This window comes from Oreochromis niloticus, linkage group LG13 (assembly GCF_001858045.2).
Source record: "Oreochromis niloticus isolate F11D_XX linkage group LG13, O_niloticus_UMD_NMBU, whole genome shotgun sequence".
In the NCBI taxonomy this organism is placed as follows: Eukaryota; Metazoa; Chordata; class Actinopteri; order Cichliformes; family Cichlidae; genus Oreochromis; species Oreochromis niloticus.
In genome coordinates, this window is record NC_031978.2 from 7,018,996 (window position 1) to 7,045,731 (window position 26,736).

Consider the following 26,736-nt stretch of genomic DNA (forward strand, 5'->3'; position numbering starts at 1 on the left):
AATATAACTGTGCCAGCACCAGCTCTCTCTATGCTTTGTGGTCTGGCATGACACTGGTTATGTCATTGTCTGTAAGAAACCAGTTAAAGAAAAAAAAAAATAGTGAACCAGTAGTAGTTCAGAAAATTTGTCACAAATCCTTCTGTGCAGTTTTGTGTTTTACATCCAGCCAGGCTGGACTCTTCAGTGGGCTAAATCTGGCCCATAAATGGATTAAATAATCCAGTCTATTTTCCCACTGAAGTAACTTGTGTGTAAATATAATGCTGTTTGTGTGGGGGCTGCATTTGTTTTTGTCTTTGTATCTGTTGTGATGCGATGAGCCATTTGCTTTGCTTTTTGTTTGCTTCCCTTGTTTTCCTTTAAAAGCTATATATTTCTATGTGTTTAGAGCTTTTAAACTTTTACATATAACATTTTATATATTTTATATATGTAATAAAAATATTCACTTTAAAGATGTGCATTGCTGTTGTATCTGTAATAGAGCTTCATGTAAAGTGAATTCAAACATAACTATATACATAAAATTATATTTTTACTACCATGTTAAAAACAAAAGTAATCTTTACTTTCTGCTGTAATAATTTGGTACTGAATAATTTAAAGGATTTATTTCAAAGCACTTTTTATGGAAATGCTTGATGGTAGATTGCATAAGTTCTTTCAGCTTTTTGATTTGGGAAATTACAATCAAAAATAAAAAGGTATGGGTGAATTAAAAGTGTAAAATGCTGTAAAAGGACAAGGCATGTGCTGCTTTGTTGTCTTGTTAAAGGCTGACAGCTACCACAAAAATCCAAGCACTGCAGCATTCATCTATTTTCTTCCACTTATCAAATTCAGGGTCACGGGGGGGATGGAGCCTATCCCAGCTGTCATGGAGGAGAGACAGAGTACACCATAGGCAGGTTACCAGCATATCACAGGGCTAACAGAAAACCTTCCACAGCTTCAGCCGAGTTTTAATCACCAATTAACTTAACGTCCACCTCATTCGACTTGGAAGGAAGCCAGAGGGAGAACACGGAAACTCCACATGGACTGTAGATTGGAAACTAGTATCTTCTTCCTGTCAGGTGACAGTGTTAACCACTGAACCACCATGCTGCCCACAGTGTAGCATGTTACTACAAAAAAAGACAAAAAAGCAGACAAAGCTACACTAAACTAAAATCTTCACATAATTTAATTGAAATTTAGTGTGATTTATCAGTAGACAGCCCCCTCCCCCTTAATTTCATTCACTCATCCCTCTAAGCAGTTCCTCTCTTAGCTTCAGTTCATCCTATTAAATGTTTGTTTGGGATTGAGAGTTCTGCTCTCTCTCACACACGTACACACACATAAACATGGTCCAGGACAAGACTGGAGTGAGAACAACTCACTATGAATGTGTGAGAGAGGAGAGATCGTTCTGTCTAGCTGCCAGAGTGTGTTGTCCGTAATATCGGTCTGTGTGTGCAGGGACAGTTATATAATAACAATGCAGAAAGCATCGCAGGTTCATGAGTCACAAACACACACACACACACACACATACACAGAAACACACACATGCAGGCTCCTAACACTCTCACTGCGAACAGGAAGTGAGGCATTACAATCTTCCACGTGTTCATGATTTATCAGAATCAGAACAAACTGTAGCGTGACATATTATCGCTTTGACTTGACGAAGACAATGTGTTTGACAGCACGGGATGTGTTTACCCAACTCACTCTATCTGTAATGACCTTTTTCAAATTCTGTATCTGAATGCGTGATACAGACCTACGTCTCCACTGGTTCACAGCAGCTGTTCATGATCCTTGAGAAGAAAAAAGATGTTCACGATTAAACAAGCCTGTTGGATGTGTAAAAATAGAGATCCTCCCTCACCGGATGGCATGCAATACATCTCCGAGTTCCAAAACAAGAAGCCTGACCCTCAATAATACTTTTCTTGATGAATAAAAGGTTTTAAAAATGGCTGTGTCATTAATGTCAATAGTGAGTCAGTGGAGCGATGTGATGAATAAGAGAAGTCGACATGTAATGAAACGTGGAGGAAGTGCCTCTATTGATTAATGCAAAATTTATGCCTGAGGTAAAAGCAGCCTAAGCAACACTAATACATTTTCTGAAATATGAAAAACATTAGCTTAGTTGTGGTGAAAATAAATGGAAAAAGTAAATATAACAAAGAAATCTTCAAGCTGGCAGCTTGGTGTTTGTTCCTGAAAATAGATTCGCAACACAAGGCTTTATGAGGAGGAATAAGCGTAATCTGCATAAACTGCTCTAAAGTTAAGCAAATCAGAGAAAGTTTTATCCACTTGCAAAGGTTTCTTCTTGCTTTCAGATTTTTCAAAGGGTCTTTCCCAGTCGTACAAAAATTATACTTTCCATGTTAACGTGTTTTCCTGGCATCATTGTTATTTTGCATAGCTGTTGTACAATTACAATAGAAGTGTTAAAGCCTCCATTATACAGTATTACAAGTATTATATCCTTGTAGTAAAGTACTAGTATTTGCATTTGTGCACGTGTGCGTGCGTGTATGTGGGGGGTTCAGCTATTGATTGGAACATTTCAACCCTTTGGCCATGTTCCGGAAAGAGCAATAAAGACACACACACATTCAAATGTACACATAGATGCACTCAAAGGTTGGCGTGGGTGGCCACTTGACTGCCTCACAGAAACACAAATACACCTGCACACACACACACACACACACACACACACACACACGTGGCCTGGGGCTTTATAAACAGCCAAGCTCGGAGGTTGTGATTCGCACATCACTCTTTGCTCCCTCCCTCTCTTCCTCCCTCTCTCAGTAAAGCAACACAGCATCTCTCACGTTCTTTCATTTATTTCTCATTGGCCATCCACCCGCCTGCTGTTTGTTTTCTTTCCCTGCCCTCTTTAGGCTCACACCTCACATTTTCTTCCTCACTAATGTGCTGATCTTCCCATTGTTCTCTGTCTTTCTGTCTCTCTCTGTCTGTCTTTGTAGTTACATGTATAGCAGCACTGTGTCGTACAGACCAGTAGAAGTTGGCTCCCTGCCTGTTGAGATGTGCCAATAGGAAACACTTTGAACAGGGGTTCATGCTGATGAAATTGATCTGCTCAGGTAAGGAACAAGTATGGCATATTGTTATTCAAAGACCTGTAAATGAACAATTTTAAGGTCAAACTGCATCTTTGGGACTTCATTCAAAAGGTGAAAATTTATTCTTTTATGGAATATTTTCTAGATATATTTTCTTTCTAATTGTCTTGTTTAGCTAAATCACAGAATAACCCAAACCTGGTCACATGCAGTCTGGGGCACAGTGTGTGAAAAAAAAAACCACATATAACATAAATTGTTTTTAACAATGTTATTGATCAGTTTTACTCTAAATTAATCAAGAAAAAGGCAAAATAACAAAGTTATTATGTCGTGCTGGTACCAGACACAATGAGATTTGTTTTTGTTACTGAGGTAATCCTTTGTTTATTTTTAGTTGGATTACAGGTTGAGCTTTTAAACCCCAGAGAACGAGTTAGACATATTTATAGAAGCTCCCCATCTCAATAAAAGATGAATCGCTGTCTTATGCAACAACTCCTGACCACAATGGAGACAGGAAAGAGATGGAAGGACAGAGGAACAGATGGATAGATAGATGGAGAAGCAGATGGATTGCTGGATGCATGGACAGATGCATGACTCTTCCAGATGTGTGTTTTTCTGTCAAGGTTGCCCTTTGAGAAAAGGATCTATCCTTCTTCACTCCTGTAAATTTCTCTAGTTTCCTCTAGAGTCTGACTCGGTTCCTTTATCAGTTTCTCTTTCTCTCTATTCACCACTCTTTCACTCACACCTTTAATATCGCCGTCATTCTCTCCTTTTGACTCTCTCCCACTTTCTCGTTCCCCTCTCTGATCTATTATTAACATCCCTCTCTGACTCTTCTCTTTCTCCCTTGACACCTGAAATCTCTCCATCCCCTTCAGGGTGTTTAGGCCTCCACCGACAGTGCTTCCCTCCCAGGAAAAGAAATAGAATGATGAATAAAAGAACAGAGTGAAGAGACAGATAAAAAGCTTTGGTATGGGTGGCTCTATCGATATGCCAAGGTATTTCTTCCAGGCTGAGCTGGTAGCATTCAGACATAGAGCTGAAAAGAAGAGCATTTGCAATGTTGCTGCAGTTTTTTCAACAGAGAACTGTTTATAATGTTTTTTCTTTCTTTTTTTTGCTCATTACTGAAGCGTAGTATCCGGTATTAGTGAGCTTAAATGCAATATTCTGACTGCACATGCAGATAACCGTTAACTGCAGTGTTTTTCAGTATTTGACTGAATTTCAAAGCATGTTGTGAAATTTTTTCATTGAGCTCTCAGTGTCACTGCATTTGGTTGTTTTGAGGCTGACACGGCAGCAGTTTGTCCCTGAGCTTTATTGCAGCTGTGCCCCTGAGAAGGGCATGCATTTCCCAGCTGCCAGTAAAAACATCCACATCTGTCTTCTTTTTCTTAAAGAGAGGAAAATGCAGTCAGTGAAGATATTCATGGAGTAAATATATGATTTATTCAGACACTCTTCCACCTTCAGCATGTCCATAAATTCGTTGTGTAGACGTCATAGTAAGGTGTTAATGGGTGTATTTTAACCCAAACCAAAACCAAGTACTGAATGAGAACTGAAGCTGAATGGACACTCAAACTCATGTGTTACAACTGAGTGCTTTAAGTCACTGTCAGCAGTCTCCAAAGGCGGAGTTTTGTTGCTATATTAAACTGAACTGTAACTTCCATTCAACACAGTAAAACAACCAAGATTCAACTAAGATTAGGTAATAAAGGACTCCTTGTAGGAAGAGGATGACCCAAATTGAAAGCAACTGAAAATGGCTATTCAATGAGCTGAAATATTCAAAATGATAAATGTTAAGAACATTAACTGCTAATGATTGTATAACAAACGCCATCTACTTAAATGTATCATAAGGTATATTAATGAAATTGTTACATCTTTACAGTTCAAGACCATTAACTATGTCATAAAGGTTATTTGAACAATTAAGAGAATTTATGTTCTAGTGAACACTTATATTGTCTAAGTATTAAGTGAAAAAGTCTGTGCAGGAGATAAAAGCTAAACATAATCTACATATAAGATCAATGGCATGCGTGTGTGTCAGATGGAGGCAGATCTGAAATAGAATCTTCTTCCGTTCCTCCTCACTGCACACGTCGTCTATCCGCGCTGCACAACGTCTTGCCATATCCCGCCACCAAACCATCAATCATCACATTCCCATGCTTTATGGTAATAGGAGGAAAAACTGCATTTAATGGCATTTTACCTTCTATCTCACCTACCTATCTCTCTTTGTCCCTCCATCCATCCATCCATCTGTCTGAGCTCTCATCCAATCCAGACACAGTATGAGGTCGTTTATTTAAATCTATTTAAATGGATATGAGGCGTGCGCATATACAGGGAGATTTCACAGCCCGGCAGGTCAGCAAATATCAAAGCTGTTCCAGCTCACTAACCCCTGATCTCAGGGCCCATAGGCATTTAGTACATACCACAGGTGGTCAAAGTTATGTCTGTAAGTGATTGTGTATGAGAAATAATTCTATCTATCACCACCTGAAGAAATGAGCGACAGAAGTGATGAAGCATGGCTGAAATTAAAAGGAAGGAGTGAAAGAACTGTTTCTCTTCTAAGATTAAAAGGCAAAACTGGATGAGGTGTCTTGGAACGGCTCAAAGAATAAGAAAAAAGAGAAAGTGCAAGGGAGGGGAGAGGAAGGAGAAGTGAAGGGTAAATGTCTTTGCTAATGTCTTTGGTGCCAATATTGACTAACGCCGGCTCCCTCTGACTTTAGTACACTCAGTGCATCCTCTTCAGATCATTAGCTCTGTCATTATAAAATGGACCTATTGGCTCAGTTGTTCAGTGTCATCACATTGGAAGGATGGATGGATGGGTCCTGACAGGGTGGACTGTGTAACAGTGAAATGTCCCAAAACAGTTAACCTAACAGGTGGGCCAGTTGAGAAAAAAAAATCCATCCATCCTCTGAAAGATAGAAAGGTAGAAAATCAAGCCAAACATTAGAGTACATTTAAAAATGGTTAACAGTGTCACATGTTAGCTAGATGTGTAAAGATTACATAGATAGTCAAAGGCAGAGGATGTTACTCATCTAATTGCTCACAACAGTCAATTGTAACGATTGATGGAATGAATGATTGGTGGTTGATAATACAATTTAATGCCACACCATCATGTTATGTAACATCTTGATCCATGGAAATATTAGTATAAGTGTATGATTGAGTCCAGAAGGGAAAGGGGATATGCAGGTGCTGTTTTAACACAACTAAACATTGCTTTTTCATCCCCTTCCCTAAATTTTTTGTTATCATCTCATCTCTCTCCACCACCCTTTTCTGGCTTATATCCCCTGCACAGCACTTCTGAAAAAGAAGGAAAAAAGAGAAAGACCTAAAAGGGCAAAGCCACACAAGGATTTACACACTGAAACCCAAAGAAAGAGAGACTGAGACAGCGTGTAAGGGGAGAAGGGTCAGGGAGAGAAAGACATCAGTCTTCTAATTCAAAGGGGAGATGTCTGTCTGAAATGGAATTCTGTAATATGATGTTATGGCTGTTTTGGTTTTTTATTTATGAGACTGCTCCAGTTGGCCCTGTGCACTCAGCACTTGCTGGACTTGGTATAATCGCACTTTAGTCACCCAACAGAAAAACAGAAACGCATTCACTGCAGATTCAATATAAGTACAGGATATCAGATACAGTACAAGTTGCTAGAAGCAGACAGATTTAGATGTAATAGATTGTATATAGCTGTAAAAGAAAAAACTTTTTAGATTTCAGCACCATTTCCAAACGACTCCAAGTTGAATTTTCACCCAACCTTATGAGTGTTATTCGCAGAGGTTAAAAATTGCCCAGCTGGGCATGTGGCCGCCTGTCAAACTCTCAGTGGACACTTCTGCCTCTGCTTCTTTCTTTTTAAAATGTCAGAACAATTTCTCAGCTTTTATCTGTTCAGTCAGGCTTTAAAGGTGATAATGTTGTTATGGAGATAATTGTGTAACAGGAAAGTCATCAGACAACTGTTAAAAATTCATTTTTTGGAACTCGGAATGATGACCACTTTTTTTCAGTCAGCTTGGCTATTAGAAATAAATGTATATAAGGACAATTTGTAGCAGCACAGATATCATTAAATCTAATCCTGACCTGAAGAGGTTATTATTGGCAGGTTTCAAGAATGTTACTAATGAAGGTAAAATATCAACTGAAAGTTTTACAACAAAATTCTCATATCAAATTTTCAAATCTACTCTATCAGATAAACTTATCAAATTTAATAATAATAATAATAATAATAATACATAGATACATGCCTTCCTACTCTGATCACATTCAGACATTGACAGAGCTTTATAAGTATTCTCTGCTTATCATGCACAGTTTCAAACTCTGAAGGGGGGTTTAATCGGATTGGGAGCAATTTGGGGGATCTGTATCTTGCCCAAGGACACTTTGACATGTGGACTGGAGGAGCTGGAGATCGAACTACCGACCTTCCGACTGGCTCTGCCTCCTGAGCCACAGCTGCCCATAGCAATGTGGGCAGCTGTTGTTTTTGACTTCATGTTGTTTTGGCTTTCATACAAGTCATGAAATCTGATGGACGACAGGTAATATAAGCAGAATAGGAGTTTTAAAAAGTAATTGTTTTAGTCCATGTGACCTGACTTTCTTTCACCTTGTATCCTAGCTGTACTACATGCTTACTTTAAACAGGTTTTTAGTTTGTAATGTGTTCCTGTTAGAAGAGTTATTTTGAGTCATTTTTGAGTGTGCTACTGAGGCACAATGCTCCCAGAATGCAATGCACAAAAGAAATTTAGCATCTTTTCAAGTTGGAAAAAAAAATGTAAGTTGTAGTGAAACAGTTCAAAAAGTATTCAATCTTAAAACGTCTCTTTGTTCAGTTTTTATCACCAGCAGCTTTCAAAATCTGAAGTTTCTTTTTCAGTTGGTCTACTTACTAAAGAGGTTTAGTGATGCTGGTGTTCGCCCCAGCATGCATCCCAGGGTGCCTTTTCAGAGAAGCAGCAGAAATGGATGAAAGCAGACAGTGATGGACACTCAAGCCTGGAGTAAGGGTGTACTGCCATCTTGTCAGCTGCTTAGAGCAACAATGTGGAACCACAAGAGAACAGAAGTGGGGTAAGCAGGTGCAGCTGTCACCGCACAGCCAAGTGTGATAGGATAAGACACCTGTCACTCAAGAAGAAACAGCCCTACAGAAAGTCTAACCAGTTCAACTGAGGTGTTTTGTGTAAAGTGACAGTGCTCTAAAATGTAAGAAGGATAACAGTAAAATGTTATCCTTTATCCTTTATGCTCAAGGCTTTTTTTTTTCACTTGATAAAAAAGAGATAGGCAAAGGGGACAGGAGGTGTTGTGTTGTGACTGGTGGAAGGACCTAGCGACAGGAAATTAGTCACTTAATCTATAAGTGCATCTGAGCTTCACAATCTCTAGTGAGAAAACACTTTATTTTAGTGAATTTTCCCACATGACTTTAGTGAAAATGGTCAAGGGTGCACATGGGAACACACAGCAGACAGTACAGTGTGTGTGCTGTCTGTGTGTGTGTGTGTACAAACATGCTATTTTTTGCAGTCTTGATTTACAGTACCAATCATAGCTGGATATAAAATGCTCCCTGAATTCCTGTGGCTCATTTTCCAGTCTATATTGGCTCCATCCTGCTCACTGACCAATCATAATTTCCAGTTATTATAAATCAAAACTGGATTTCCAGGGATGACTGACCAATCACAAAAAGGATATACTGCAATCAGTGGTAGGATTTATTCAGTTTTGTGCACACCACTGAGATACCACAGTCTGACTATGTGGTTCATATGTGCATGAAAGAATATTAATACGTATTTCTGTTCCTCTGCACATTCACACAACTAGTTCACAGGACACCCAGTAAACCTCCCAGGTCTCTGATGCACCTGCTCATTAAAAACTTTCCCTTCCTGGTTCCTGCCAAATCAACACTGCCAACAGCTGCAAGTACATTTTACTTTGAACTAACTAACTAACTGGACCAGTTAAGGATTTTGTTTGGAGCCGTGTAAAATCAGCTGTCTTATTATGCATGTGTTCAGTACAACAGTAGCCTATTTGCTTCTACAACCAATGGACGCAAATAGTCGGCTATAGTTGCCTCGTAACAACCCTTTGAGCACTCACATTTGCATGTTATAACCAATCAGCAGGTTCTAGGACTGAAAAATGAAGCCAATGTGAAAGCACCAGAAACCACAGATCCCCACAGACTCTTATGTTGAAATCCCTAATTTTAGCTATAAAAACCTGTCATATGCTTATGGTTCCCCATTCATAACAACTGCAAGTTTTATCAGGTTTAAAGTTCAGTGTGTGCGGTGTGTGTAGCTATAGTTTGTGCTCTAGTTTTGCTTAGTGACATTCTAGCATTCTATTAGTCTTTTAGCACCTGCACCCTGACATTAACTAATTCTGCTTGTGTCCAACATGGTAACTTCTAGCTCCAAAAACCAACAACTTGGCAGGCAAAACACTAAATTTGAGGCTTATGAAGTCCAGAAACCACTGGCTAATGTCACATTTACTATGTCCTTGTTTTAGAAACTATGTGTGGTTATAATCTGTATTAATTAGCTAATTAAATTATGTTTCGGAGTTAGGCTATTAGCAAAGATTATCCAATCACCAATATAGAGAGTGATACCAGTCTTACGTCATTATTCCACATTATAATTAGCATGGAATTAATCATGGTAAAAGGTTGACCTAATTTGACCTCTGTAAGTATTTATTTCTTCCCAGATTAAATAACAAGTAAGCCGAAATCCAATAAGAATTAATAAGTGTGAACCTCGGTATGCTTCAGACTCATTCTTCATCGTGTAAATGCTGACAAAGCAGATTTAGTATTTAGGCTAGTTTGACAATGCTACACTGATAACCTAAATCCTCTGACAGATTATTTTTTACAATTCATGATTGATAATATCATCTAAATTATCTGGTTAGTGTGCCAGCAGTTGTTTATGGAGATAAGCAATCCAAACAAGCGATCAAAGCAACAATAAAGGATGGTGGGAGATGAATGAATTAGAAAAGAGGTTGATGATTAAATGAGGGGAAAGCAGGAATATGGGCCAGCAGGGTGTGATAATGTCTCTCTGCCATCTATCTCACATGGGAGGGCGAGAGACAGAGAGCGATTAAGGGGATGTATGATGTATTCTGACCTATATTCTCACACACAGCAGTGTTTTGTGACCCACATACTACCTCGTCCAATTACACATCTAAATGTAATACTAACATGTGTGTGACTGACTGTGTCTGTGTATTATCAAGAATGAATACACAGCTGTACTTAGAATATGAAGCTTTTAAAGCTGGTTAACCTACATTATGTTATGTTCTGTGGTTTGCTTTCAAAAGATTCAGGCAGCTCACTTGATAGTGGATATTTTATTTTGTTACATTTCAATGTTGCATTAAAATACGTAAAAAAAAATAAGTACTTCAGAGGTTTTACATTTATATTACATGATAACATCAGAGAGCAATCTGATCATTTCTATATTTACCCGATGATTGTACAACCTTTCTTGGGAATAGTTGTAGTATAGACCTTAATATGCAAAGATGCATATTAAGGCTATAGCTTAATAAGAATAAACCATAGGCCCATGGGCAAGCGATTTAAAATATCACTATTCCTCACACTGCAGGAATAAGCCCTGCCGAGTTGTTTGTGCTTGTTTCTTGTCCATTGGACATTGGCCTGTTTTACATCTTTGCTGAGTCAGCGTTGTGTAGCCAAGTCATCACTCAGTTTATTCTACTGTAGTTGTCCATCATCTTAATGAGCGCTTATCAGGATGACGTGTTTAAAGCTTGCATAAAGCCTTGTGAAAAGAAACAAATCCTCAGTACATGATGAATGAAAAATGCCTTAAACACGCATCATCCTCATCCATCTTCCTGAGTCGCTTAAAGCATGCATTTATGTTTTTTCTTTTTTACTCTTTTCTTACTTTTACCATTATTTTTCACTTTCTTGCCTCTGTGACTACAGACATAACCAGCCAGCCCACAGTAAATAAGCTTATACACAGGGGAAAGTTATGTAATACAAATAGTTCACCTAATGCACTGCTTTTTAATTATATTGTCCAATTGATCAGAAAAAGCAGAAGTATGTAATCTTTTTCAGAAATAAAAAAACAGTTATATCCACAGTTATATAATTTATGAAAATTATGTTTTAAAGCATAAGCAGAAAAAAATGACAAATTGTTCAACTGAAACTCTAATTTGCACACACACTACAGTATTGTGTTCAGGAATAAATAACGGTATAGAGTTTGGTAACATTAGAAAGCTTTACTAACAGCTTGTGTGACCCATGGTTGACATTCTGCCGTGGTGTAGTGATGTACTCCAGGACTCAATGGCATCACTTTGGATGTAGCAGAAAGCACAACACCCAAACACACTTGACACTCTCATCCAGAGAGAGAAGGAGTGCTTCAGGCTACGTCCACACTAGCCCGGATAGATTTGAAAACGACGTTTTCGTCTGAAAACGCTCCGCGTCCACACTAGCGTTTTCAGTCGGCCGAAAGCGCTTATGGTCCAGTACTGCGCATGCGCAAAAGTGAGTGAGAATTAAAGAATTTGAAGAAAAGCTATCTGGAGCATGTACAAACTAATATTCATCTTTTTTAGGGCTGTCAGAATTGAGAGCAATCAAAACAACTGCTGTATAATGCACTCCGCTATCTTTGTTTAATTGGTCACATGACTGCATCACATGACTAAAATGCGTCATCGTTTTAGAAAGTCTGCGTTTTAGAGCGTCCAGACTGCGACGGGACAGCTGCGTTTTGAAATATGTGTTTTTGAGAGCGTTTTCCCGTCTCAGTGTGGACAGGAGGCCAAAATGGAGAGAAAACGATGCGTTTTCAAACGAAAACGCATTAGTGTGGACGTAGCCTCAGCTTTTCTTTGTGAGGTGTGAAGTTACTCCGAAGTTTTAAAGTAGAAGGAAATATTTAAGCACATGCGAGGCACTTTGCTGTTTTTTTCTTCAAATATAATTTAGGTCCTCATGTTTTTCCTTCTCCACCTCCTCCTTCATTTCCTGCTCCATTGCTAATGGAACATGATGGTTTAATGGACGATGTTCTCCCTCATCCAATTCCAAAGTCTTCCTGGCATTCATTCAATACAACAACAGGAAGGATTAAAGACCGAAAGGGAAGAAGAACAGCAAGACAGCATTGAAAGAAAGAGGAAGAGATGAGAATGAGTGAGAGATGTTCTCTTTGTTCCTCCTGTTGTCCTGTGACCTGGCTGTAGGAAGCTTAAAGCTTTTCCAGTCACTGCACAAGTGAAGAGATAACATCCGTCATTTAATGTCATGACTGCAGCACTCACAAATTGACACTGTTTGAAAAAAATCCTGTTGTATTTAGAGGATCAACATTTTTTCATACTAGTGTTAATGTTATTATTATTCTTACTACTACTATCATCATCATCATCGTATTAGTTAAATGAAGGACATTGACAACATAGAACTACCTTTTATTGTATTTTTTCATTGCAAGCCTCTTTCTTTACTTTCTCTACTTCAGGTACAGGTTTTTCTTTTTCCTGCATATCTGATAGAAATAGCCATGTTGGCTTGATTCATTCTGAAAGCAATATTTTTAGTGTCAAGACTAATCACATGTTGGAAAAGGAGGAAAAATATTGTTTCTGCAAACAGTGGAATATTTCTGCCATCCAGAGAGGTTCACAGACTGGATGTTAACCTGCTGCTTCTGATGCTGAACACATAGTAGTGTTCAACATCAGAAGCAGCAGGTTAGCTTCACAGTATGACATAAGCTTTGTGTAAAAATGTCCATTTCATTAGTTATACTTTGCAATTATCCCGTTGGGCCCCCTTTTGCCTCCAGAAGTACCTTAATTGTTTATGGCATACATTCAACAAGAGGCTGGAAACATTCCTCAGATATTCTGGTCCATATTGACATGATAGCATCATACAGTTGCTGCAGATTTGCAGATTTCCAATACATCCCAAAGGAGCTCTATTGGATTAAGATCTGCTGACCGGAGGCCATTTGAGTACAGTGAAGTCATTCTCATGTTCAAGAAACCATTTGAGATGATCCGAGTTATCCTGCAGGAAGCAGCCAATTGAAGATTGGTACAGTCTGATCATGAAGGTATGGGCATGGGTAGCAACACTACTCATGTAAGCTGTGGAGTTTAAATGATGCTCAGTTCATACTAAGAGGGCCAAGTGTACCTAAAACATTACACCACAACCAGCAGCCTGAGGAAATGTGAAAGCAGGATGGATCCATGCTTTCATTTTGTTTATGTTGAATTCTGACCATTGAAATTGTCACATCAGAAATTAAGATTCATCAGACATAGCAACATTTTTCCAATGTTTTATTGTCTAACTTTAATGAGCATGTGTAAATTGTACCCTTAGTTTCTTGTTCTTAGCTAACTTGTGTGGCTTCTGGTGAGGTCTTGTCCTGCTGTAGCCCATTTCCTTCAAGGTTCAAGGTTTTATGCAGTTAGAGTTGCTATTGTGCACTAGTTGTAACAAGTGGTTATTTGAATTACTTTTGCCATCCTATCCTTTTGCTGAAAGCAGTCTGGCTATTTTCCACTGGCCTCTGACTTTAACAAGGCATTCTGGCCCATAGAGCTGCTTCTCAATGGGTATTTTCTCTTCTCAGAACATTCTCTGTATCAGAATCAGAATACTTTAATAATCCCCAATGAAATTATGTAAACCCTAGAGACGGTTGTTTGCAAATATCCAGTTTGTGAAATATTCAGAAAAGCCCATCTAGCAGGTCTTAATTCTTAAATACATTGGGGCGCTAATTAAATACTTGCAACCACTCATCTGCTTGTTAATGCAAGTGAGTATGTCACTAGTTTTTTGGGATTTTTTAAGCTTCATGAAATGCTTTGGAAAAGTGTCTTACCGAAAGAAACCATCAAAAAAGCTCATAGCCAAAGTAAGAGAGACCCTGAAGGCTTCTACCAAAAACAATTAGTTTGGAAATGTTCCTTATTTTGTAATGATAGACAAATAAATGTAATATTGCATTGGAAAAAGACACCAGCTGAGAGGTTAATTAGTGCCTGTGCTAGCTGATGCAAATCCAGCATGGGTTAGATGCACACAGAGGGGTTTTCAAATAAACTCAAATCTCTGCAGTCCCTTTATACTGCTAAGCATGAGAACTCTGCACTAAGGTGAATTAAATCATGTCAAGACTCTCCCAGCAGTGGTAAGTTAGACATATTGAAGTAAAACACCAACTTTCTATTCTTTCTAGTCTTTTTTTTAAATTAGCTAAACAATAATGTGTGGAGCACAAACACTTTTGGCTTCATGTCAAAACAGACAAACCTCCCTACCAGACATTTGAAAAAAAATCACTTTTGAACATGTGCCTATGAAAAATACATCTAATAGACTACTAAACACTTAGTAGTGTTTCTTGTATACTTTTAGATGCAATAGTGAACCCATTACAGAATGTCAGTCATTGTGAAGAAGAAATTTACAAGAATGTGATTGCATCATGTTTAAATAACACCAACGATTCAGTGCCAAGGAAAGAAAAACAATTATAAACATGCTGATTCAGAATATGTGTACAAAGTGACATGTTCTTAGTTTCATTAGCGTCCTGCTGAGCACTAGCTGTTTTAAAGACAGAGTCAGGTAACGAGTCAAAGAGAAACCAATTTAAACCGGCTGTGAGGTGGTGAGCTAGCACACACAGGTTCACTGTGCCTTGGCATTATATCTCTGGAGCTCTACTGAAAAGAAAAAGACAATTTTTCATCTTTTCAGAGAAACACCGTCCGTGAAGCAAAGGTAAGCGGCGTTGCCTCAACGTCTTGCGAATGAGAACTACATTAACACTATAATATCCCTCTGTGTGGATTGTGCAGAGAGAGATGTTTCATATTAAAGCAGCAATCAACAATGGAGGAACTACCTCTTCCTAATGAGTAAACACACGTCTTCACTATCTACTGCCTATCGGTACCGACACGGTGGATAACCACAGCAATATGTCTGTGCTGTCTGGTTGGAAAAGTAGTGTATTTGTGTCCATTTGGCTATGCAGAGGTAAGAATTGTACGTACATAACCAGATGTGCTTGTGTGCACTCTTCACAGAAGCCAGATGAGCTTAGCGTGACACAGATGATGCTTTGTGCAGGTTGAATAGTGATTGGCTAAAAATTTGGCCTGACCATGAAAAGGAAGCAACAGTGTCATTTACTACAAAAGGTAAAAGAATAAACATTTTTCAAAAAAAAGCAGCTTGAGAAACACAGACGGTGGTAATTTCCATTGTTTTTAACACTGGATTTCACATCAACTCATTGTATGGTACAACTTTGGTTAGCTGGTTGAAAGACCCAAAAGAGCAAAAGCAAGAATATCCAACAGACATATTGTTCCACATATTTTTAAAACTGGACCTTGGTGATAATGAGCAGCAACATCTAGATGTTGGTCCGCTAAGCTGCACTTAGGCTCTACCTATGATCGATGCACAACAATGCCGGCTCTTAACCCCTAGGTCCAAATTCTAGACTAGAATTAGTTCTTTCAAAGTCAAAATATTTTCAAATGTACTGGTACTTGCACTGCACCTTTCTACTCAATTTGAGGACTCATAGTTCTTTCTAGTATCTGTTAACCCAGTCACACATTTTCATTCAGCTTACCTATACCTAACTACTTTTATCAAACATTGATACACACACTTTGATGAATTTGCTGAGGATCTTGCCTAAGGATCCTTCGACGCATAGACTGTAGGAGTCAGGGATTAAGCCACTGACCTTTTGATTTGTAGATGCCCCGCTCTAGCACCTCTGCTACAATCATCCACAAAGAAGTCTTAAATGCAACCCTAAGAACATTCAAAGCATATTTGCTTTCAACTACAGAATACTGAACAGGAAATGTGCATTAAAAATGGAGGGAAAGGGTGTATGTTTTTCCCAACGATAGAAAACTCTTCATTCATTAAACCCTTTTGAGATGCTGAAGAGTTTAAGGTTCATAAGAATAAAACGAATGGAAGATTTTGTTTTAATGCTGAAGACTGCAACGGTCAAAAAGAAACAGACATATCTATTAAAGAATACTGAATGACACAAAATCAGTCACAGTATTTAAATAAAAAGATGTGCAACTGTTAATGTATCCATAATACTGCTGTCAAAATATCCCCATTTCAAATTGAAAAGCATGTTTAATTTATTGACTGCACGCTAACAAGGTAAATGGCCGTATAGTGTGGTTGAGATGTCTTCAATATCACTTAGGCTGATTGGCTTGAAACCCCTGCTGTGTGGTCAGACACTTGCAATGATGATAATGCACCCTAATGAGCCTCCTGAACGAATTGCATTGATACTGATTGTTATGTGTAACTGGCTTAATTGCCCTTCAGTGTCAAATGTGCTAAATGTTGTCCATTAGCTAATGAATGAGCTCACTTAAAACACATTTTCTAGACATACAGAGATTTTGAAAAAAAAAATCAGTCCCCTAAAAACAACTCACTTCCTATGCAATCTTTTGATCGTGTGTTGTTATCTTTGAAACAACCCATCCTTTGATCCTATTTATGAAAATAAATAAAGCTATATGCAAGAAATCCATTTATTTATATAAGGCAAATATTTAGATAGTGAACAGGACTAACTGGGTATGTTACTAAAGGTAAGTGAAAAATCACCAAAACCAATTCATCTTTCTACTGCCTACAGAAATGCTCCATGCTATGTTATGAGAAACATCTCCTAATGACTGTATTGCTTCTTGATTTACCATATTTTCATTTCATATTTTCATTTTTTTTTTTCTCCAAATAAGGGTGGTCAAACTTTATCATCTCCTTTGAAAATGAGATTTTGTTTCTGCCATTACTTGCATAGAATAAAAATTTCTTTGACTCACAACATATGTATCTGCTATCTTACACCCCACTTTATCTACCACTGCAGCTAACCAGTCAGACACAGTGTGACTGTGAGCAAAAATTGCACAAATGTAGCAAAAATGATAAAAATTATGCAAATTGATATTTTATTTCATTTAATTTGTTGGAATGTTCAGTAAATACTATAGTTTCAAAAAATATAATTTTCTGGCAATTATTTAATGGTTAAGGCTTTACATTGCTAATCATATTTTATCTGTGCTTTCTGTAAGGTTGGATATATTATATTAATATATATCCCAGTGCACCAACAAAAACTAAATGTCATAATATTGTATATGCAATAATTGTTTTCATAATATATAATATGCACTCACCCTTCACTAATCCAGTACTTGTTAGAGATTGCGAGCACTTGATTTGACCCACTTCTGCATTCAGAATTCCCTTAATTATTTGTGGCAAAGATTCAAAAAGGTTTTGGAACCATTTCTCAGACACTGTGGTCTGTTTTGACATGATAGCGTCACACAGTTGCTGCAAATTTGTTGGCTGCACATCCATGATTGCCAGTTTCCTGTTCTAACACATTCCAAATGTGCTCTATTGTCTTGAGATCTGGTGACCATGGAGGCCGTTCAAAAAAATCAGTGTGAGTTTTCTGATTTGGCATGTTATCCTTCTGTCAGCAGCCATCAGAAGATGGTTACTAAGGAGCCCAAAAGCCCCTTTTCCATTAGTACCTACTCTGATTGAATCAGCACGGTTCACTATGGTTTTCAGGGTTTTCCAGTAGGTCATAGTACCAGCTAGTTTTTTAGTACCTGCTCAGCCAGGGTTCCAAGCGATCTGAGCAGGTACTAAAATGTGAAGTCGTCAGTAGCGTCACTCGATGAGTCGTGAGAGTGTCCCACCCCGCTCTGCAGTGTTGCTATGACGAAATCACGTACATTAGGTAGTACTGGATTGTAATGGAAAACCAGTCAGAGTAGAGTCATGGCAACCCATGACGAGTCGATCCGAGTAAGTACTAATGGAAAAGGGGCTAAAGTGTGCCAAGAAAAACAAAACCCTACCCACAATAAAGGATAAATTTGTGCTTTCAGTTGAGATGTTCTAGGAAAATGTGAATTTTTTAGATGGATGAGAGAAAAGATAAAAAGGTAATTTATTTATGATTTGAGTTGATAAATTACCATTTTAGGGTTTCATGATTTTCCTAAGTCTTCCACTGCAATGCAGTCATCTTCAACAAATAAGCCTATAGCATTTTTTTAAGAATCAGTCTTGCTTCCTCACAATGTAATCATGCTTTAATGTAAAACTAGGCACAAAGAACTTTTTCTACACTTTGATTTCAGTGTTATATACCTTAAGATATTTTCCTTGATACTCATTGTCTGACAGTGATGTCACTATTGGCTTGAGTTGATTTCTTTTTACCTAGTAAACCCTTCTCCAGGAGAAACTCTTTCTGCCTCAGTGTCAATGGATGTACACTGAGTCAGTGCTATAGTATACTTCATATTGAAGAGAAGGTGGCTGTAACGCATAACGACAAGCTGTCACATTGAATTTGAGCAGCTGCTTGATGCTTCTGTATAATTTGTGCAGCTAATGTATAAAGTGATGCAGCATGCACAACAGCAGTCAATATGAGAAGCTTCTAACCTTTATAGTTTATGACACCCTTAGTGAGTCACCAGTCTGGATAGGTACACATGCATTTATTAGACGCAGTTTGACCTTTAACACCAGATAAATATCCAAGGATTAATTGTGAAATTAGATACATGCTTATATTCATGCCCGGATCATCAAGTTACAGACGCCTGGGCACAAAAGCCCTAGCCAGCCTTTTTGGAGGATCAGACTGTTTTTTTCTTCAGTAATGAGACATATGAAACAGGAATGTGTACATATATGTACACAGCACAATTCTTATTGGAAAAAAAAAATTCCAGTAACCATTACAATACAGCTTTACTAAAGTACCTGCCAGACCTTTCTTTTATTTATTTTTTGTTTGTTTGTTTTCTAATTAAAATGCTATGTTTATTCTAAGTTTTAGGGTATTAGGCCACATTCAGGAAAAAAAAAAAAAAAAAAAAAAAAAGAAAAGAAGAAGAAGAAGAAGAAGAAGAAGAAGAAGAAGTAGTTCATTTTGAAATTAAAATCAAACGTTTGACATTAAAATCAAAATAGTTTGAAAAAGTCAAAACAATACAAAAGTAGAAATATTAGTACAGTAAAAAAAAAAAAAGTACAAAAATGAAAAGCTTAAAATAGAAACAGTGAGAAATGCAGACAATCTAATGCTACCCATAGGAAATGTTATCAGGAGGCATGGCATGATACTAATTGTTACACCCCCTGTGCAATAAAGAGGATGTACATTGTATCACAATATAACACACAATAAGACACAAAATAACAGCTGATTAAGTTGTTTCACTAATACATCAACACAAGGCATTTTGTAGATCACACAGAAGCAGTGGCAGTTGTTTGGCTTAAAACAACTTTAATCTCCACATTTTGACTTTATTCTCTCTTTTTTCTAGAATAGTATTTTGATTTTCAAAATTTCTAGTTTATTCTCAAAATTATGAATATATTTTTTTCAAATGTGGTATTAATATTACTTCATACAGTTATGCTCCCAGGTAAGAGCTGAAACAATAATGAAGTACAGCTCAGAGAGTTTTTGTCAGGAAAAGCATGTTTGGGATGTGTACATTTAGGAAAGGAATAAACTTTTTTTTCCCCTTTTATCAAAAACTAAAATTAAATAAATAAAATAATAATACAGGTAAAACAGAACTGGGTGCTGGATATCTCCCGGATAGTCCATTGTTTTTTGGTTGTGAGGTTCAGCAGGCCCTTTACTGGTGGGTCAGCCTGGCTCCTGTCCAGTCAAACTTTGAGGTCATAAATCCATTATGACTGTGATGTGCTAATCTCCAGATTAGCTTGCAAGTCATCACAGTGACTATCTCAACCAATTTAAAATTAACTGCAATATTTTCATCAAAAATTGGTTGCATTTTTTTTTCTATAGTTATGCTGATGAGACCCTGGTTTACATGGCTACACCAGTTTTGAAGTCTCTGTGTTGGCTTCCTGTCTGCTTCAGAATTAATTTTAAGATAATTGTAGTGGTTGTTGTATAAAAAGTGCTCTATTAATAAAGTTTTCATTGATTGATTGATAATGAAAATCTTACTATAATATTGGTATAAAGGATTTTGCTTGCAGACTTTTAAGCATGTTTTTTTATGCTCTTTGTGATGACTCTTACTTATTTTTCATTCCCTCTGTTTGTTTTAAATTGCCTGGAATTTTTATTATTAGTCCTTGTAACAAACCACAGCAGACCCAATGACATTCCTGTGCTTTTCAGCATCTTTATTAACACCAGTTTTCACACACACTGTTGCTGTTCAGACACTGCAGCTCTCCCACTGCCAGCTCAACATACCAAAATACAAACAACAACAATCATGACAGTCAGGACCAGCTTTTTATGCAGGTGAGGCATGATTGGAGATGCCACGCAGGTGTGTCCATCCTGCCTCCAGCAGCATTACAGACCACGTCCTGCCACAATCCTTCTTTGTGCTACTTCATGATTTATGTTAAATGACAGGTGCTCAAGTGGCTTTATATGTTTTGACTTTTATGCTTTGTCTTGAGTTAGTTCATCTCTTTAGTGTATATTTTTAATCTGCATTTTCTCTTTTTTCAGGTTATTGTGTCAGTTGGTTCCTCTATGTTTTTTTGGTACTAATTAAAGTGGATTTTTGTTTGACTGTCTGCCAATCCACTTCAATCTGAATTTGAATGTCAAATGTCTGAATTTGGATCAATCGTATGAATAGTTCTACTAGCATGGCTTTTATTTTACTCAGCTTTTAACTGTGACACTTTTTAGTGTATATTCAAAATTCTTATAATTAAAGTGTGCATCAATTTACTTACAATAAATACATCCAATTTTAGGAAACAACAGTAAAGATAAATAAATGTTAACCAAATATGTTGTCTACTTAAATTTCAGCAACATTTTAACATTCCAGATCAACAGATGCTGTTTTTGAGACCATCATAATATAAAGCAGGTGGTTCTAAATGTGTTTGGGGGGGGGGTTAGTTTTGTTTTTGGATAATAGACATATACCTTCTCACACAAAACCACGTGTTTTCCATACCATACTAAATTTATAGCTTCTCCTAAGAAAGTTTGAGTTTATGAACTAAATTTCTCCCGTTGAGCTTTGGTGGAAGTTTGCGTTGTCAAAGCTTCACCTATATTTATCTAAATGTCATTTTTTAAAATAGTATTTACACTTTAAGGCTGATCTAACCCAGAATCACCAACACATGTACATGCAAGCAAAATTTCTCTCATCCTTCTGTACCTTATCTCTGCAGCTGCGTCCAGTCCCCTCAGGGTTTTGTGAAATATAACACTATCATCTTTTATTACAAGGGTTCCCTCCCTTTTCCTTTCCCTGTCACCCTCACTCCAAAATTATTGTGCTTGCCTTCTCCCCGCGCTCTTACTTTACTCTATGTATCACTTAAGTTCTCCTTGTGTCTTAAATCATATTAAAGAGGAAAGAACAAAAGCCTTGCCCAGCTGCCTTATAGGACAATAAAATCCATGGTGCTGTATGAAGCAAATTCTTCCTCAATAAGAAGTAAGAAGCTATATGATGATGTATGATATAGTAAGAGAGCATTAACCAATCCCAGTGAGCAAGCTCAAATGCATGACTTTGCATTGCAATGTCCAAGAGCAATTTTTCCTTATAGCAGGGATTTAACAACATAGCTTTTGAGTATCTATTAGTACCTTATTCTCCTTTATATTCACCTGTAATATAAAAACAAATTATCACCCATCAGGTACATTATGAGGTCTTTAAATTAGCATGATAATGTCTAATTGTGAAGATACACAGAACTGTAAATAAAGGCAGATGCAGACCAGCTGAGAGAACCAGCTGTTAAATGTGTCCCACATGTGCACCAGTCACACTTTATTTGTCATTAAGGAAATTTTATTTTATTGAAGTGTAAGCAGAAGTGATTGCCACTGTGAGTGGAAACAGATTAGAAATTTAAGTATGCAAATGAACAGATGTGTTAGATTATTATTTTATATATTTCACATTAAAAATAACATTTTAAATAGTCTAAATAGTTCTAAACTGAATAGTTAGTCCAGCCCCTACAGGATGACAAATTCTTACATGCTGAAGATCTGCCATGTCCTCCAGCATAGTCTCAAGCATGAAGGAGATATCAAGACACACAAGGAGCACTGGACAGGACCACCACACAGCTGCAAAATTTAGGATGTTTGCAATCTACCTGAAGAGAACGGTGCGTCAGTGACCATTTCTGGTGTTCTTTGGTGAATGCCAGTTGAGCTGCATGACGCTGGGTTGGGAGCACAGGTCCCACTAAGGTATCCCGGCGTGTGTTCCTGATAGTTTGGTCAGAAACATGCACATGAATAGTCTGCCAGAGATCATTTTGTAGGCATTGTTCATATTCCTTCAAAGGAGCAAATGCTGGTCTTGCTGCTTGATTGATGTCCTATTATGGCCCTGTCCAGTTCTGCTTGTGTAAAGGGCTGTCTGTTGGTATCTCCTCCACATTCTTGACACTGTGCTGGGAGATAAATTTTCTTGTGACAGCAACTACTGATGTGCCATGAGCTAAACTGCCTGTGCAACTTGAATGGACCTGGATGTACCACCTGCAAAACTATTCCCTGTGGGGGGTATTGGCTTGTTGTTGCCAATCCAGTGCACCGGTTGTCACTTTCATATGCATAAGCAGGTGAAATGGATTCACAGTTGTTTATGCTTCCTAACTGCAGAGACTGATGTTCCTGAAGTTTAGCTGACTTTGTTTTTTAGTGTTTTGTTGTGATTTAGTGTCCCCTTAAGTGAATGTTTTTGTGCAGTGTATTTTAGAGGTTAGGACTAGGGCTAGGAGTTCAGCTGAGATGGCTACGTTAGTGAATCTCCTCACAAAGATAGATGTTTATGTGCATATGTGTGGAAGGAAGGAAGCAAGGTTTATGCAAATTTAAATCTATACAATTATAGATTTCCTTGTGAGTTCTCTCTAGAGAGAATGAGAGAAAATGGAGTTTATGAGGAAGAGATGAGAAGAGAATTGAAGAGAAAATCATGTTAGGGGAGAGAGGAGACAAAGAAGTGTGCGAGAGAGGAGACATTACCAAGAGAGTAGAGAGGTCCGCTGAGAATCATTTGGGGTGAGAGAACATTTTCCTCTTCTCGGGGAAATGTGTTAAACCAAATTACTGTTGACAACAGAATTATGGACATAGACATTCAAGGGAGAAAGAGAAAAGAAAAAAGCAATGGAGAAGCCCAGAGACTGAAATGAAAATAATATTGTGAGTGTAAATCATTTAGAGACTTTGATTGTTCCTCCTGCTTTACATTCATTGCAGCTAAAGACAGAAAAAATTTTTTTTAAAGGAAACAGCAAATGCATCAGATGGATGTCTCCATCTGTGTCTCCAGACTCCAGTTCTAGTGACTCCAAAATATCCCTGTGTTGTTTTGGTGTAAATGCTACGCAAAGCTTTAAAGGCGCGCTTCTATATGTTCTGTCTCTCCACGGTTACTTGGCTGCACTGCCAAAAATATTTCAGGCAACTGTTGGTTACGTGGGCTGCTGTAGTTCTGATTTGTGTTAGTGTTTGTTTTTTAGCTTTGCCCCTGCTGTGGAAGAATATAAATCAAGATTTCCATCCTTTCTTCCTTGATCTTTGTTGCATTTATCACATCACACACGGTCTTCGTGTTGTGGGCTTGACGGAGGATTGCATGCAAATGCACCTCCATGGCCTCAGTATTTGTTGAATACTGAGTAGTTGAACTGTTTTAAAATACACAAATGCACACACAAACAAACAAGACACAAAGAAAAGTTAATAATAATAATATTTTAGTCCCTCACTGAACTCCAGAAGGAATTTGTGGTAATATGTGCACTAAGGATGGAAATCAAAGATTAATTGAAAATAAGAATTTAGCAATTCCATTTCCGTTGTCAGCATCACTTATCGATTTGACTCCTTATCAGTGCTCTTACTGATTCTCATTGGGTTCTAGAGAAACATGAACAGGTATAAATAGAGGCTGTAACCTGACTCTTCATCACTGCTTTTGTTACCTGTTGAAGTTCAAGATCGGTTCACTCAGCTTTAACATGATTCTGGGTTTTTGGCTAGCTTAGTGTTAGCATGCTGTCTGTGTGTTTCAAAGTTCTGTCTTGGATACAGTTTGCACTTTACCATCATGCCCTTGTCCTTTTGTGCAAAAAAAATAAAAGGGATGTCCATAGCCGCGCTGTAGACTGCGTCGCTATTTTCCTGAAATCAACTGATTGTACCGCAAGTTCAAGTGGAACTGATTGGCAAGCAGACCAACAATTTTAAGGAAGTGAACTACTGTGAACAGTATCCACATTGCCTCTTGCATGTGCATGTTATGTGAATAAATAACTGATACGCACTTTCATTTATCATCATTATTTTCTAAATATGCTTATATTGTGTTGATCTGTAAAACAAAAAAACCCCAGTACAGGAAGTTTGGATCGGCTGTCTGTTTAAGTAGTCCAGTCTCTGATCCTATGAGTCGTACCCAGGAGGCAGTGCAGAGCTCAAATGGAGCAGATGGGTGAAGGGACTTGCCCAGTTCGAATTGCTTCTATCCTACGGATGTCTACCCTGCCTGTTAAACTGTGAAACTGATTATTAGGATGACTGCTTTTATTTAAAATCATTATCATCAGCAACACAAAAAACCAAACCAAAAAAAACCTATTACAATCAGTCACAAGACATGTGACTGGATCATGGGACCATTGTTTTCTATTGATATTTAACTTCAATATATGAATTAAATACAGTTTCTGTTTAAATTAATGCCTTTTGAAAGGCAAAAAGAAACAAAAAGAATTATGATGACGGTGTTAGCATGAATTCAGTGATGAAAGGTAAACTGAAATTTATGGTTTTGATTGTATAAATATTCATCTCCACATCTAGTATAATGTACTCCTACTTGAATGTGTTGCTACAGTTAAATAAATAAATACAGTACATTTACAGCATGTTTATGAATACATAAAAACAACATTGCATCATTTAAGAAGATAATTAAAGTCAAATCAGAGAATACATACTTTATTTTGAGGAACTGATATAGTACACACAGTGGGCGAGCTATAGAATTGTGCAATGGTCCTTTAATCGATGCATCAATGAGCTCACCCTCCGATAATATGGAGAAATAACATCTAAACTACACAGTGATACACAAATAATAAATCTAAATGGCATTAATTATCCACAACACAATAAATAGCTTGACAATATTGGAACACTTTTAGTGCAGAGTGAACAAAACAACTGCAACAGAAAAATAAAGGAAAAGAATAAAGAAGTCTTCTCTTTCACCTGCATTGTGAATGTGGACAGACTGATTCAAAGTGATTGGCAGGAAGACAGATAAGAAGGCAGACAGAGAAACAGGCTGATGCTGGAGAGGCAGAACAAACAGACAGATGAGACATTAAACAGAAATGGAGAGGAACAGGATCGGTCTGTAATCTAATGATGATGATGACTGAGAGAGAGAGACTGTGTGCCTAGACTCTAGGTCTAATTATCTGTCACACACTGAAATGGAATAAGTCCTCGGGGAGAGAGAGCTGGAAAAGAGGGGGGAAGAGGAAGGGAAGGAGAAAGAATGAGGAGGCAGTACAATGTGCAGGGCAAGACAGCAGTTGCATAACATGACCCCCTGGTATACTGTTGTCGTCATAAAACCAGATATCTGATCGACAGATGGAACGAGCCCTGGCGAACTTAACTTTGACTAATTTTTAATTTATTTATGGACAAGTGAATCAAAAAATGTAGAGGAAGGAAATTTCAGAAAACAACACTTTATAACTTATGGTGTCATCTGGTGGTGGAGAATAACCACAAATGCTTCTACCATCCATATATGCGGTAAAACATACTTTACTGACCACAACCTGGACAATGGTTCGTTAAAAAAAAAAAATTGGTTTTGACAAACCAGTTAAATTCTGCACAAGACAAGAGACAGACAAATGCAACTGCTGCTGATGTATGATAATGCTCCATAACGTAATATCAAGGCTTTTCTCAGGAAGGACATGACTATACTAATTAAAAGAACTCGCATGTTACTGAGAAACAAATGCCCCCACAGTCATGTGACAAAGAGAGGTTTCACAGAACTTAATGCCGACCTTTTACGAAAAGTAACGCACAGCATCGACTTTGGTGAAAACCTTGATTTTCAGCCGCAGGACCTGGGCATTGAGTCAGCCATGAACTCCTCTGTATACCTCTGTAAGTATTCTGGAATCAAATGTGAGGCAATTTGTCAGACAGATAAAGCTTGGCTAAAATTGGATCAGGCAACAGGACGACTCCAAGCAAAGAAGCAAATCTACAACAAAATGGCTGAAAAAGAAGGTGTTGGTCCAGTTAAAGTTCAGACCTCAAT

The 26,736-nt window shown here is 37.7% G+C and overlaps 1 protein-coding gene across 4 annotated transcripts in view; it reads left to right on the forward strand.

The window, feature by feature from the left end:
* Positions 1–26,736, forward strand: part of bean1 (brain expressed, associated with NEDD4, 1) — a 47,929-nt gene that overhangs the window by 5,082 nt on the left and 16,111 nt on the right. For 3 of the 4 annotated variants that reach the window (XM_025897414.1, XM_005473682.4, XM_005473683.4), the window contains one exon: positions 3,006–3,125. The exons of the other annotated variant lie outside the window; for it this stretch is intronic. In XM_025897414.1, coding sequence (XP_025753199.1) covers positions 3,101–3,125 — 25 coding nt within the window. In that variant the 5' untranslated portion in view covers positions 3,006–3,100. The remainder of the gene's footprint in view (positions 1–3,005; positions 3,126–26,736) is intronic. 4 annotated transcript variants of the gene reach the window in all.